Source organism: Homalodisca vitripennis, chromosome 5 (assembly GCF_021130785.1).
Source record: "Homalodisca vitripennis isolate AUS2020 chromosome 5, UT_GWSS_2.1, whole genome shotgun sequence".
Taxonomy (NCBI): domain Eukaryota; kingdom Metazoa; phylum Arthropoda; class Insecta; order Hemiptera; family Cicadellidae; genus Homalodisca; species Homalodisca vitripennis.
The window spans coordinates 102972715-102988615 of NC_060211.1; the positions used below are offsets into that span (position 1 = coordinate 102972715).

Sequence of the window (15901 nt, forward strand, 5' to 3'; positions counted from 1 at the left end):
TGTGGGGGGTAAAGAAAGAGTTAGAACATGTGGTGGGAGAAATGAGTGTGTAGTGGTTGGCAATGTACAAATCCAGTTATTTGATACAAACTCCATCCTTATTATACATAGAGCTACACGAGTCAGAGTTTTATTTTTTCATAAAGATTGTTCCATATATTGTCGATCCTGTTGTTCAAACAAATATAAACAAGGAGTAATTATTAATTAGAAATTATTTTTAAAGTATTTCTTAAGAGCATGCTTTTATCTCATTGTATCAATAAAGGCTGCTTTGTTTAGTCATGTCATCACCATAATATTTTGAGTCCTAATAAATGTCCAAATTTAAGCCAAAGAAAGCAATTAGAAAACACAGAACAATATTTTTCCTATTTTGTCTTTAATGTTCTCTTATGGTTACTTAATGAATGAAATTAAATATTTCTCGATGAGATAACTTACGGGTGGTGACTTGTTATTAGATCATCAAACTAAATGTTGTAAAATGGTGTGTCCATTCTATAGCAAACCACATAGAGTGGTGTAAATAATATTATAACTTTAACTCAATCTGGTTATTACAATGATTAAATATAATTCTATATAGTACAATTTAACGCATTGAGTGCTCATGCTGCTATTAGTCACTATCATCGCAGAGCACGCTGACAAATATCAGGTTCAGACAAACTAAACAACGTTTACATAAAATGTTTTTAGACATAGGACATTGCATATACTTATTTCTTAGCATTCAACATGTTAAACTTAAATTAATGCACTGAGTAATGTACACTATGTATGATAACATTTGGAGCAATTAAATAGTTTTTTAGAGTAAAACTATATACTGTTTGTGAATATATATGGTATTTGGTCTTCCAATCATATATTAGTTTGGTTATTTAACACACTCACTTGGCAAGGGAGAGATCAGGGTTCGAGTCCCGGTGGAGCAAGTATTTTTTTGTGATTCAATGTTTATTGAAATTAAATTTGGTTATCTATATATATATAAATGAATGTTTGTGTGTTTGTCCTTTATGGAATCGTGAACCATTTGAACGATCATTATGGAAATTTGTATGTATATGTATTTTTCCACGGAGAAGGTTTATATGCTATGCCCATTGATGTAACTCGCCACCAAGTGACGCTGCAAAAGATAGTCTTTAAAGCGCCTGCACATTATTAACTGCAATTACCTGACAGTTATGTATATTAAATAACCAAATACTATTTGAAGGTGCTAAGTTATGATGGGGAATTTCTCTTTAAGATAAATTTCTGGTTGAACTTAAAGCTTGAGTATTAGACTACTTTATAATAAAGTAAAGGTACGTGTACAATAGCTATAAATATACAGACACTTTCTTGGTCGTGGCAACAAGGCAAACTCTACATTGGCGTTGGAAATCTAATTGACTCGTACCAGGAGTGCACATACACGGGCAAAGCTTACGTAGAGCGTGCGAAGCCGCGGGAATCAGCTAGTCATTTATACAAATTTAATATATACACACACATATATTGTGTGAATACATGGCAATTAATGTACAAATATAAGTACAACAGTTTTAAAACTCTCTGACCAGTAATAACCACACAATAGCCACAAATTTTTCAAGTACCCACCCAATTTACAATTTTGTTACAAAGTTTATTCAGATTGATGGAATTGAGATTTCCTTTACTGATGTTTTCCACCATTTGAGGATATTGTTTTCCTAGTCCCTCCTTCCCTGTGATATTAACCAGGTATGACCATGTGATGGAAGTGCTATTTGTGGAGCATTTTCTACTTTTGGAACAAGATCAAGAATTTTTTTAAATTGTTAATTCCAAAACTGTGTGATGTAAATAGACGAACCAGTGTTTGGCTGCCTGCTGGAACATGCCTGCCCCACCGAGCCTCCAAGAGTGCCTTTGTTTGTCCAGCACTGCATACGCTGCATTGAGCACACAGAAGAAAACATGAAAACAGACGGGTTGTACAGGGCATCTGGCAATCTGTCTCAAGTGCAGAAAATTAGATTACAGGTACAGTTGTTAAGATCCCCTTGTTTTTGTTATTTTTTGTTTTCGATCATTTGATTTTAACATTATAATATTTTATTTTAATAGTAAGCCTTTTTCTAAGCTCACACAACAAATCGTAGCCCTATCAGACTACTGTTAGATTTGGAAAAACTGTTAAGTTATAAAAAAATGTTTTTTTATTGTGCATGTTTATCAATCATGTCCCTAACATTAAAGAAATGTTCATTTTTTAAATAATTTGTTCTAAGAAGAGACAAATGCTATTTCCTTCCTGTTTTCTCAAATTCCTTATATACAAGAATTTTGTTGAAAGTAATAATCAGAATAAGTTGGTAAGGTAGACAGACATGTTAGAGCAGGATATATAGCGCAGTGCCCTACAATCCTTGAATTTAGGTTCTTCCAAATCACGTTAAAATCATAACAACAAAATTTTAATTTGATAGTGTTCTTAAAAATATTACAGAAGAGCTTGCGATAAGTTTACTGTAATGTATTCTTTTATGTGCTTGATAGTTTCATTTATCCTTTTCAGTTAAAGTTTAAACCACTGTTTTTGGATCAAGCCTCACTATTCTTTTTTATTTGTCATCTGAAACATGTTTTGTATAGTGTACTACAGTGTATTAGTAAGCAAAATTTACTTTACAGTAGTATGGTTTAAGTAAGGGTTGCTAAGAATTGTCTACTAAGAATGATGTGTTGCTCAGGTGGACCAGAATGTGTACTCGCTGTTAGAGCAGGAGGAGGATGTCCATGTCTTGGCTGGCACGCTCAAGTTATTCTTCCGAGAACTCAAACAGCCTCTCATCCCTTTTAAGTTCTTCAACAAGGCAATCAAAGCAAGCAGTAAGTTTTCTATACAGTAACAACTTATATTTTATGAAGTTAAATGCATCCCTGCCCTGACTTCGGATTAGCATGAAAATATTCACATTCACCCAATAGCAAACAACATCCTGGCCCAGAGAGTGACTAACGCTAGACCAATGTTTACCATTAACAATTTCGATATAGAGTTGGTAAAGGTGGGGTTTTATACCAAATTTCAACTCTCTAAGTTATCTTTATTAAAACATGTATCACCCAAGCAAGGAAAAGCGGTGTTATATTCACTGAAATAGAACAAAAATATTCTAATTTTGCCTTCCCGTAAGGAAAATTTTATAGTAATCTTGAATACTGATGATCATTTTAATGGGGTTAATAGGAAATTTTAAGATTATACCATATATACAGTTTTGGAAAAGACCCATCTAATGATTTTAGTGCTAAAATAAAAGAATATCTCAACATTGGAAAAACTCACTCATTTTTTACCCTAATTATAGCAATAGCTCTTGATCTGACATCTCCTTCCTTGACACAAAATTTAACATAACACAAACTACACTTCTTTAGTTCACATTGATGGGAGTCTCACTTGGAAACAGCATGTTCAAATTTTATCGAATAAACTTAGTAAGGCATATTATCTGATATGTTTTCTGTTTTTATAAGTGGTTTTAAACACTGCTAACAGTGTATTATGCTTATGTATATTCTTATCTTGCATATGGCATTGAATTCTGGAGCGATTCAGTTGAAGTAAACAAGCTTTTTATAATTCAAAAAAAGATAATGGATAAAATAAAGTGTATTATTTATGATGGTACGTCCTGCAAGTCCATTTTCAGAGATTTAAAACTGCTTACTCTTTCACTAATTTATATTTACCAGACAATGGTTATGATCAAGAAAAACATGCCAAATTCCAGTTCATTTTTCATTGTACATAATTATTCAACCAGACACAAAAGTACTCTTATTTATCTGTTACATAAAACACAAGCCTTTTAGAAATTGCCTAAGTATGGAAGAATTCGTCTCTATAATAAATTTACTATTTATGTCAAACTATAGAATTCTTTAGAGGTTTTTAAGAAGAAAGTGAAGGGCTATTTGCTGTATAAGTGTTTTTACAGTGTAAATTAATTCTTAACTGAAAAAGAGTTAAGTTTTCAATCATTATGACATGTTAGGGATTTTACTGTTTGCTGTCTATTATTTATATTTAGTCCTTAGTGTTCCATATTTTATTTTCAAATTTTACTATGATATGTTTTACCTATTTATACTAGTTATATTTTTAATTTAATTTATATTTTAATTTAGGTTAAATGTTCTAACAAATTAAATATCATCTACTATAAGGTAGTTATGTTATATGGTGTCATGTGACAACACGTAAAAATTAAAATTAAAATTGAAAATATCTCTTAGCATTTATTGTGAATCTATGATTTTCTGTAAGCGCTTTGTCAATATGATCAACAAGGCCATTTGTAGCAACAGACTTGAGTCCTTGACCTCCTTCATCGTGCACATAATTCGGCCATCTGTAAACTTTCAACACCATTAACGTACTACACTCATAATAATATTTTCCCTGTAAACACGAATAGCACTCCTCAGTTAACATTTGACGGGGGAATCAATAGAGGCGGCCATGTTTATGTGACTGTAGCTCAATGCAAATTGACTACTTGAATTCTGCAATGACAAATGTATTGGGGGGAAATGTGTAATCGACCACTGCGGACCTGCCACATGTCTGGCTGTCATGGCGTGAGATCAGAGGTTGAAAAATAAAGGCCCTCGTATTACTTCATCCAAAGTGTGTAAAACAAAAAAATAATTGAAGTCTCAAGCACAAATGCCGCCATCCATGCATTAAACCACGATGTAGAATATGTAACATGATGGAATCGACAAATTGTTGTAAAGGCAATGTTGCCCAGAAAAAATACATAAAAAATGTCTTAAAGTTATTAGGCTTTAGACATTTTTAATGGATGCCTTTTTTTTCTGTATATTATATTATTTTCAAACTTTATCTAGGATGTACATTAATACGATAATTAAACTTGTACAGTCTTAACTTCATATCTCAATCCATTTTATAGGTACAAATTATTTTCTAAAAATCACAGCCAGACAGACAAAAAAATTAAGCAAGATAGGACTTTACATTATTTTATGAAATTTGTTTGTTTACACCCATATTATATCTTGGGAAAGTTTTAGTCATTAATTACTGGACACTCTGTATCTGGAATATGGAATAGTGATTTTACATATAACCATATGCATAACATTTAATGTAAAGTTGATACTGATTATTTATAGGTATCAATTATTGTATTTCATTTTAATGTTGCATTAATTTACAGCCAACCCCAATCGCTCTGAAAAAATCAAGGATTTTCGAGACATTGTGAAGTCTCTGCCGTCTTGTAACCACGATACCTTAAAGCTCCTGTTACAGCATTTGTTAAGGTAAATAAATTATTCTTAGTAATTAGTAATATATTTTGACCTATTAAAGGAATAAAAGCTAGAAGTCTAATACATTTTATTTGTATTTCTAATTTCTTATATTTTATTTAATAACTATTTTGTTAATGTAGTAAAAATACACCCAGTACATTATTATACAATAGTATAGAAGGCCCTAATTATAGTTCTAAAACCAATATTCAGATTAATAGATGTTAATAGAAAAGAAATAGAGAATATTAATAGTTTATTTTAAAATAAGTAATTTAACACGTATGATGAAATAAGTACCTATTATTGTATTTACAGAGGTGCAAATGAGATTAGCCAAATACTGTGTTGCTCTTTTTTCAGTGAGATAATTCCAGATAAACTAAAAAACGTATAAAATTATTTACATACATAAGAAAAATAATTTTTACAATTCTGTTGTTCTGTATCGTTACTACCAATGTAACAGATCAATATTGGTTAAATTAAAATTCAAACAGTTCGCGCCAAGAACAGTAAGCAAATTGAAGTATAACCTGTGAGCGGTATTTAACGTATAACCAGTAAATTTAAACAAGGATGTTTGTTATTCAAATTGAATATATCAGTTTGGATTGGAGGCTGAAGAACTGCCAGTTTCCCTTAACTTGCTGTTTGTAACCACCGTTTTGTTAGCGACCACATTGTTCTAAAGATCTCAGCCTGATTTCTTTTTTCTGAGTAACGAAACAGCAAGAGAAGGACGTAATTAAGTTCTCTCATTTCTTTTTCAAGTGATTCTCAAAATTAACTTATGAAATCTTTAACAGTGATAATTAATTTTATTTGTTTACATCTAACGTGATGAAATAATAAATGAATCTAACTTAGGGAACACGTGCTGAGTGTGTGTCTGCAAATTGATATAATATGTTTGAAGTGATGTTTTAAACCTATAAATCATTGATTTAAATGCTTATAAAAGAAGAAGTGAGTGATATATTTTCCCAGCTAGTGAAATAAATTATTGGAAATTTAACTGGGTGTAATGAAATCAGTCTACTTTATAAAAAAAGTAATATTGCAACAGTTGAAGGAACAGGTGAGTCACAAATACAAAATATAAAAGTGTATCACACTACACAAACATTAAATATCATTATATGGTTAAAACTGTGTGGCTAAATACTGTTTAAATTTGACTAACACACACCAAATCTTCATCAATGTGACATTCAACTTCTGATCATCATCATTGTGACAAACATCGTAAGCTGTAATAATTTACACAAATTAAACATTTTCATCATGTGATTCAACAATGTGGGATCTCAATAATTGACTAAAATTTGCCTATGTCATATGGTGACCAATAAGTGGGGCTAATAAAATTGATACAGAACCCAAATATGATCTACTTCACCAACTATCTCCAACCTTTATAAAAAAGGAGTTCACAACCAATCAATGACTATTTTAAAGAAGCATAATTTTATAAGTTACATTCAGTTTTCTGTAGTGGAAAATCGATAACGGCATGTGTTTCTTTCATAGATCCATAATTGATTGACTAGTTGCTGGGGACTCCTGTGTAAGAACTTTTATGGACCTTTGCAAGACATTTGACAGTTTAAACTATGCAGCATTTGAATTGAAATCGTTGTTTAATAAAAGTTTTGTAGAATAAATCGAGATCATATTTAGAAAATAGATATCAATATGTCCAAATACAATTTAGAGTGCCATAGGGATCAATATTGTGCTAAAAAGCAAGGCCACTGCTTTTTGTGTGCTACTTAAATAACATTTCTCAATGCTTGATAAACACCCAGCAAAGCAGTATATGTTTGAATGCTGATTATTCAAACCCCAGCATCTCTGCTGAATCCAAATATTAAATTGAAATTATATATTCTATAGAACTAGGAAATGTAGCACAGTTTTATAAAACAAAAACGTACAACTGAATATTGAAAACTAATTATATTTCTTTTAGAACTACTCAATCATAAAATTTAACAAAAACCGTAATTTCTACAAATTCGGTTCAAAATGTCTTGGTTTTTGGGTAGATAATAATTTGAAGTGGAACAAACATGCAAATAAGATCTTATCTTAAATTAACTATGGCACATATGCTGTAAGAAAAATGTTCAGTTTATGTAGCGAATCCATACTCAAACTGATTTACCACTCCTATATTCATTCTCATATTTCATTTTGAATAAGTCTATATGTATCAACATAGAAAGGAAATCTCAATAATATTTTGAAACAACCAAAAAGAGCAATCAGTTTTTTTAATACATACATCCTGAAAATTCAGCCAGAGAATATTCCAGATCTTTGTGTAATGGATCATAATTGCATCATATTATTTGAATAATTTTGTATCAAATTAAAAGTAAAGAATAATTTACTTTAATGAGTAGGGAATATCAATCTAAATTTATATTAACAATAACTACTTTTATTTGTGACGTAAGAAACAATTCTACGGTTAAACATGTCGTCCCTTAAATGGACATCCTGATAAAACAGGAATCGAATTCGTCACCTTGTGCGAGTCAGTTATGAATTGGCTGCCAACTGTGGACAACGTTAGTGGAATGTCAGCATCACCCAACCACATGTTGATTGAAATCTGTTAGCGTAGCTGTTTCATTTGATTATATTAACGGTTTGTAACCAATTTATTTTTGACATCTCTGTTGACTTAACTATCAAGCTGGAATGAAAACTCTTTGCCTTTCGGTAATGTCAACAGTTACATTATCTATTCTTTTGTTATTTGTGTTTTTTACAGTGGTATTTTCAAAAGATGATTACCGACATCCTCCCTCTTGACAGGGCGAGCATCGTCTTTATAAGCTTCCTAAACCAAGATAACTCATTCGGTTATGCCTAGGTGAAACCAAGGTATAATCAGGTAGTTGATCCAACAAACCCACCATTATAAAAACAGCTTTGTGACGTGTGTGATCTTTTCTGTTGATCAAAGCTTGAAAACACAATGCTTTGCCCAGTACAATGGACCCTCCCACCACAAAACCCATCTCTACAGAGTGTCCAGCTGGAGACTGGTCCATTACACTACGCCCAGTCTTATAACTTAATTCAAAACCCTTGTATAATTTTGTAGATTCTTGAATCTTTTAACTGAAAACGATCAGTACTATAATGTTTATATGTATCCTATAATTATTATCGTAAATTATCCAGTTTGAGTTGAGTTTGATTTTATTTATAAGTAATTTAAAGCTCATGTTGTGTAAAGTATATAATTTCCGGATTTAAATTTGTAATGATCTAGCCTATTACTAGGGTGTGTAGATTAAATTTGTATTTGTAGATTATGTTTGTACTTTGTTTTAAATGTGAATTGATAGTTTTTTTATGAAATAACTTTGTTACTCTTCATTCAGTGCCGCACCAATTGTATCAATAACTTTCCTGTAACATAAGCAAAGTTTACATCTTACCAGCTTCTTCTTATTGGAAACCGGTCTTCTTTGGAACGTTTTCAAACTGGGGTTGGGAGAAGCAATCACTGGAAATTTAAGTGGGGTATTACTGACGACCAGACGTGTGATTGTGGCGCAATCTCTCAGACAATGGAGCACATTGTAAACGACTGCCCTTTGCAATTGTTTTTTGGTGGTCTGGCTGGTCTAAGTGGTTTAGAGGATGGGTCTCTAAACTGGCTCAGTAATTTGGATTTAGCTTTGTGACGGGAGATCTTATTATTATTTTTAATTTACGACTCAAGAACTTTGTTCTTACGTACTTTTTAGAAATTGTAATTTTTAATTTATTTATTTATGGATAGCTGCCTTTGTCCCCCATACGATATATTGGAAACCAAATGCTTAATTTATGAACAAACACTCCAATAATTGAGAAATTTTTATTTTTGTGAGGCCTTTCGTGTTCAATGAACACGAATAATGTGGGTCTGATAACGTGTTCATTGCACACGAAAGGCCTCACAAAAATAAAAATTTCTCAATTATTGGAGTGTTGGTTCATAAATTAAGCATAAGCAAAGTTTGTTCATAATAATATTGTAAAAGGTTATGAATATCTTGACCATGTATTCTATTCAACTTGCGAAGATGTTTCTGGAAACTAAACTGGTAAATAATGTTGATTTCAGGGTGACACAGTATCACGAGTTCAATAGAATGCATATTCCGAACATTGCTATCGTGTTTGGACCCACTCTCATGTGGCCAGAGCAGGAGTCTCTCGACATGGCCTTCGACCTCATGCAGCAGAACCTGGTCATAGAGTGCTTTCTCTCCGACTTCCAATCCATATTTTAGTCATGAAACACATTAAACAGTGGTAATCTGCCGTGAGATGTTTCAAAGAAGAATTTAAACTATTTACTCTGTGCAAGTTAAAATAAAATATCAATATTGTTAATCCGAGAAACTACCTATAAAGTGTTAGAAGTATTCTATAGCCAGGAATTTCTTCATTTCATTCAAACCACTTGCTTCCTTTCAGACAAACAAACAAGAGTATAAAAGATGGTGTATTTTATTGTTACTACCTAGTTTGTATATTATTCTAGTAAGACTTTATTTTATTATGAGAGTTTGTAATAAGGTCTTTTGTATATAAGTAAGAATAGAACTATTTCTAGGTGAATATTGATTTTTGAGAATTTATTTTCGGATCTGCAGGCAAAGCCAAACTCATATATTTAAGTGTGTACAGTTGTTTGTCTGATAAATGTACTATACAAATTCTAGCTTGTAGACCAATATCTGATAATTGACATTCCAATCTTAGTTTGTTTTTTTTCTATTTTTCAGATGATAATAATGTATAAAAGCAGATTTTAAAATGTTGTGTACAGTATATAGTTAAATTGAGATATTCGACGATTATTAGTGGAACATCAATCAAAACAATATTCTAAAGTTGATTAAATAATTTATTGTGAATACAAATCACTTACACAGTATGTGATACCATAATCCATAGAATATGATGAATGGTCATATTGTTATTAATGTAATTTTTAACATTAAATCAAGAATTTACAGAACAAATTCTCAATTCTCTAGTCTGTACCTGTAACTTCATCTCTAGCGGTGTTATAATATCTGAGCCTGTAGTATTATGACAGTTTTGTGTAATTTTCCATTTTTACAATTATTAAAATACGTTTTAAGTAGATTTATGCTTTCCAAGTATTATTTGACGATACACAACCATTAAAGAAAAACATTGTTGCTAAAATGGTATTAATTTAACTTAAAAATAATGCTGGCTTAGCCCCTGTAACTTGTCCAGTGATTCATTTTAAATCATAGATTTGAAGGAACTAAATCACTACAGGTACATATTTATCGAATGTTTAAAGTAAGTTATTCTTGTAATTATGTACTACATGTATACAGTTATTATGTATACAGTTTTAATTAACTATAGATCTTCAGGTGATTATGAATTATTATTAGAGTGATCATGTTCTGTTAATGTTTTCTCATGAGTTTAGAATTATGTAATGTTGCTCAATAAAATCTCTAAAGTTTCATTTTTTCAGTTTAGATTCTGCACTTAATTGTAGTTCATTTATTAAATAAATTCAAACAAAACATTTGTGGTTCTATTATTAATTGAGTTTCTCTTTAAATTTTGTATCATGAAAAAGTATACCAATACACAAAATATAACTATAGATTAATATGAAATTCCACTTATTTCCTATTTTTTACACCTGAATTTTGTTAGTCTGTTAATGTGTATAAATATGTTATTATTCAATCATATCTTTAAACTTCAAGCTGTGCTCTTTTTTCATTTAGTGAAGTGTTTATATATATATATATATATATATATATATATATATATATATATATATATATATATATATATGAAAATGATAATTTCTGTTAATATCACTAAAAAGGTTTTTCATGTTTTCAAGCCTTATCTTTCATAAATAAGTTCATTATAAAGCTTTGACATTTTAAATCTTTCTACAGTGTAATTCTTTTAATGTATCAGTAAACCCTAACAAAACGCACACCATCTTTGGTCTCATTTTGATGGGTATAACAATTTTAGCTATTAGTGTATTTATTTTGAGAAATTTAAATTAGTTTTATAAAACTCACAAACTATTGATATATTGGATTTTGTGTTGTTGTTTTATCCTCTTTGGTCTGTGAAACCCTGTGTAATTGGATCAATGTTTTCTTCTGACAGCTAAAATAAAGAAAGGTCGAACTTGGTGTAGACTGAGGATGGTTTAAACTTTTATCATTACCTGTTTGTGCTGATAATTGTTCGTTTTGTTCCTTTTTTTTTAAAAAAAAAACCATGTATAACTGTACGTTTTATTGTATAACAACAGTGTAAATAAGTACTTCCAAAGCAAGGACACTTATTAGTCTGATTTTTTTTTTTTTTAAGTAATCATAGAAACGTGAAATAATTGTTGATGCCATTAATCTTTTTAAATACCTTTTTTTTAATTGCTAAGCTATAAAGCACACAATTTAATAAAATTACAATAGAAATCAAAATACAAGATGTCAACTGTGGCAGTATAAGACTGTAAGACTGCAATCATGGTAAATAAGATACTGATTAAATCAGACCGTAAATAAATATTTGGGTTAATTGGCACTAAGACAAAGTTTTCTCTAACTAAACTTAATAAGTTGGTGGCATTTTATGTAAAGCATCCGTTACTGAGCACCTTCTTTAGTTAACGCAAAACTATTTCTCACTAACTGGTCCCCATAAACTTGTCTTCCACCATGGTGAGATGGACTTCCACATAGACCAACTTTAAAAAACTAGTTAGGGTAGAAAAATTAAATATATACGTAAACCAGCAAAGAAAAACACATTTTTACTCATAAATTATACTTTCAATTGTAGATGATGTAGCTAACATATTTTATATTGTTTTTAATTAATTAAATTAAACAACTTTCTTATTCAACCACGATTTTGATCCATAACTACACGGAACAGAAAACAAGAACACAATATCAGCACACCTCGTTGAATCTTGTTTACTGGAAATTTAGGTACAAGATAAAGATGCCAAAATACCAGTTAAAATTTTGCCACTCAAGGACCATGTGGGCAGCATAATTTCCAAAAATTCTTGTAGACCGACAAACAAATCTAAGTTGATAATATATACTAAATGGTTGTAAAAGACAATAAAACCTTTTGTTCCTGCACACAGTAGTTGATGTTGGTCCAGTGTACCCAGACTGAGCATCACCTATAGCTGACGTCGATCAATGGAGAGAGTTTTGGCTGTGGTGACAGTTTTTTTACATATTGTAGTGAATGTGTTAAAATGAAATTCGGTTTATACCTATGAGGAAAGTTGTGTTAAGGATTTGATTGATAAATAACTTAATTGATTTTTGATAACTTTAGCTTCACTTTTACTCGGCTTGACTTAAAAAACCTTTGCATCGTAATTTAGTGGAAGTAAATCAATTTAAAGTATCAATAAACTGCATTGGCATATTATCCTCAATTAATAGATCTATTCTATGATACTATTTATGATTTAAAACATTGTATAAGAAGAAGTGTTTTTACTGAATTTGTTTGAGCTTTTACATTGATTTTGTTGACACTGTACATAAGAAATATTGTTTTACATCTTTTTATGTCTGGTATACAATAAATTTGATAAATATTTTATTGTAAATAATGTTGATACGATATTATATGTTAATTAGTTTATCTCATTGAATATTATTGTAAATCATTGTATCATAGCTGCAGTATCTGTAATATTTACTTTCAATTTGTGACATATATTTCTTAGTTGATATGATTCATGCACTTACATAATATTATATAAAATATACAATGTAGCACAATAATCACATAACGGGTACACAAGATTTTAGAGTGAGAGATAATTATAGTTATGTGTTAAGACATTATTACATCTTCTAATTATGCCTTCCACAGATGAATCGTTGCTTATAGTTATTAACTTTTTTTATGTACTCAACACTGATCTAAGAATTGTTAGCTATTTGTTTGTTTTTTTTATCAAAAATCATATTTTTAAATAGCTTGAAATCTATTATAAGCTACTCTGAAAATAAGCTTGCTACTTTCTGAGATAACTGTTAATAATGCAAATAATATAAGGAACTGTAACATGCCAGACTAAATCCACGGATGTGAGAACAGAATAACATAGGCAATAAGAAGAGGTTAGAAGTCAGCTAATGTATATCAAAGGTATTCCAGCAGGCAATTTTACACCAAGAAAATACAGCCTTTATTTTTCACTAAATTGTATTTCTTGATTGATTACTGGATCTTTAGGATCCTGGATTTAGGATTATTTAGGATCTTTAGGGGCCTGTTTTGATCCTAAGTTCAGTTTTTTTTTTCTAATTGATATCAATACTAATGCTTTTCTGTTCCGTACGAATATTGCTAAACATGGAAAGGTTTTAGATCTATCCATAATTTTTCTGTAAAAGGATTAATTGAATTTTCCATTAGTCTTTACTATTTTCTAGTGTAAGTTTAATACATATATGAACTGAAATAGTATCCTCTGTGATTAATACATTTCTGGCTAGAGGTGAAGTTTTTTTATAGGAGTTGAAAGGATTGCACAGTACATATCGTTCTCAAAACCTGAAAAAAGATTATTGTAATCCTTAACAGCTGAAATTGTCTTTTGCTGGCTACAGAAAATATGTGAATTCTAATTTAATTTCAATTTACCACACATATTTTGTTAACTCTGGTGTTGACGTTTTTGTTCTCAATGTACCAAATAATACAACAAGATGTATTACCTGTATACTCTACACACACTTTACTTTCTTTGCCTCATCTGATTAATGTAAGGATGTACTACCCAGTAATAACCAAATTCTGTGTATACTTAAAAAAGGCTGTTGCATGTGACTGATAGAAGTGATATTAAAAAATATAAAACTTGCCTTAGATTTGTTAAATATTAAAGTTATTAAAATTTGTTGTAAGCTATCAGAGACAAGTCAATAACACAAGAATAAAAACAATACATTAGACAATTGATCTATTTACTACAACATTTATCTTAAACATTCCTTACTCAAAAAAAGACTAAGAAATGTATGATAGTTTTATGGATATTTGCCTATTAGCACAAAAGTTGAACTTTGTTGTAATAATGATAGTTTATTTTTATTGATATGGTGGTTGTAAATACTGATGTTCATTGTTTGTATCATATGTAAAGATATAACGTTTACACTTATAAATGATGTTTTCTGAGGAAAATGTAATAATTATTATGGTTGTTTTCGCAATATAAGTTTATACAATGTTGTAAAGGCAAAAGGTTAGGAAATGCAAGGGTTTGAGTTGTTAGATTAGAATTTTGAGATTAGAGTAAACAAATCATCATTTACTGAGAATAATTTAGTATCAACATTAAGGACACTTTTAAGTTTTAAGAATGTTTTGTTTTACATTAAGGTATATTCCATAAAATATGCACTTATTTCATAGTTCTTACCTGTGTCTTTTTTAGCTTGTTTGCTTGTCAGTGAAGAATTTTCTATTAATGTAGTTCAAAACAGAGTAGGAAAATAAACTATCAAACAATGTTTAAACTATGATATTAATTATAACGGAATACTAGATTATACATAAAATTTCAGTAGTGATCAAACTTTCATAATACTGAAAACCTACCTAAGAAGGTACTAAAATTTCTCTCTGCACTAAGAAAATAATTGATTAGGAACTTAAACAAAGTAATTCTGGATAAATTAACCCTTTGAGGACCATACAGCAGTTTACTGCCAGTCATTAAATATTGAAAAGAGTAAGTAGCAGTTTACTGGCACTCTGATTTTTTTAATTGTTCATATTCATACCTAAGTTCAATATTAAACTTTTATGTGATTTCCTTATATCATATAAGCTATTTAACAAAAATAGTCTTTTGAAACATAGTTTTATACTTCTAACTTTTCAAATATTGCTATGGAAATTCTGTTTTTATTGCCAGATGTTATGCTGAATACAAGTGTTATGTTTGTTAGGACCTTCCTGAAATTGTGTCGTTAACGGTCCATCTATGTGATAGAAAGGTGCATGGTTTCTAGACTTGAAATTTGGTGCATGTGTTTCACTTGGTCCAAGGAAGAATACTATTGATTTTGGGGTCAAAGAGTCAAAGGACAGCATGTCTATCGGTTTGTCCTTTTGTGCGATAACTTGATAGAAATGTCCTAGAGACTTGAACCAAGGCATGGGTTCCTCTTGGTTCATGGAAGAACTCTTATTGATTTTAGGGTTAAAAAGTACAAGGACAGTATGCCCTTCTGTGCGCTACCTCTTTTATTACGTTCTCTTGGGTCCTTCGATACTACGTTGTGTCAGTTTATTTCAAGTACGAGCATAGTGCATGTATATTTAAAAGAAATATTTGATAGTAAATATATAATTAGTATTTTAGAAAAATATTAAAAATAAGACTTACTAGAGTGTCTAGCATCATTAAATAAAGGTGAATATTTTCTTAAACAAATTACCTAGTAAGCTGTTGGGCATGGTTTTTAAATAAATTGGT

At 30.3% G+C, this 15901-nt stretch overlaps 1 protein-coding gene across 1 annotated transcript in view; it reads left to right on the plus strand.

The window, feature by feature from the left end:
* Positions 1 to 10926, plus strand: part of LOC124362600 (rho GTPase-activating protein 12-like) — a 59661-nt gene extending 48735 nt beyond the window's left edge. Inside the window, exons 12-15 of the mRNA XM_046817245.1 lie at positions 1847 to 2022; positions 2733 to 2871; positions 5235 to 5340; positions 9467 to 10926. Of these exons, the coding sequence (XP_046673201.1) occupies positions 1847 to 2022; positions 2733 to 2871; positions 5235 to 5340; positions 9467 to 9635 (590 nt within the window). The 3' untranslated portion in view covers positions 9636 to 10926. The remainder of the gene's footprint in view (positions 1 to 1846; positions 2023 to 2732; positions 2872 to 5234; positions 5341 to 9466) is intronic.
* Positions 10927 to 15901: the final 4975 nt, after the last annotated feature.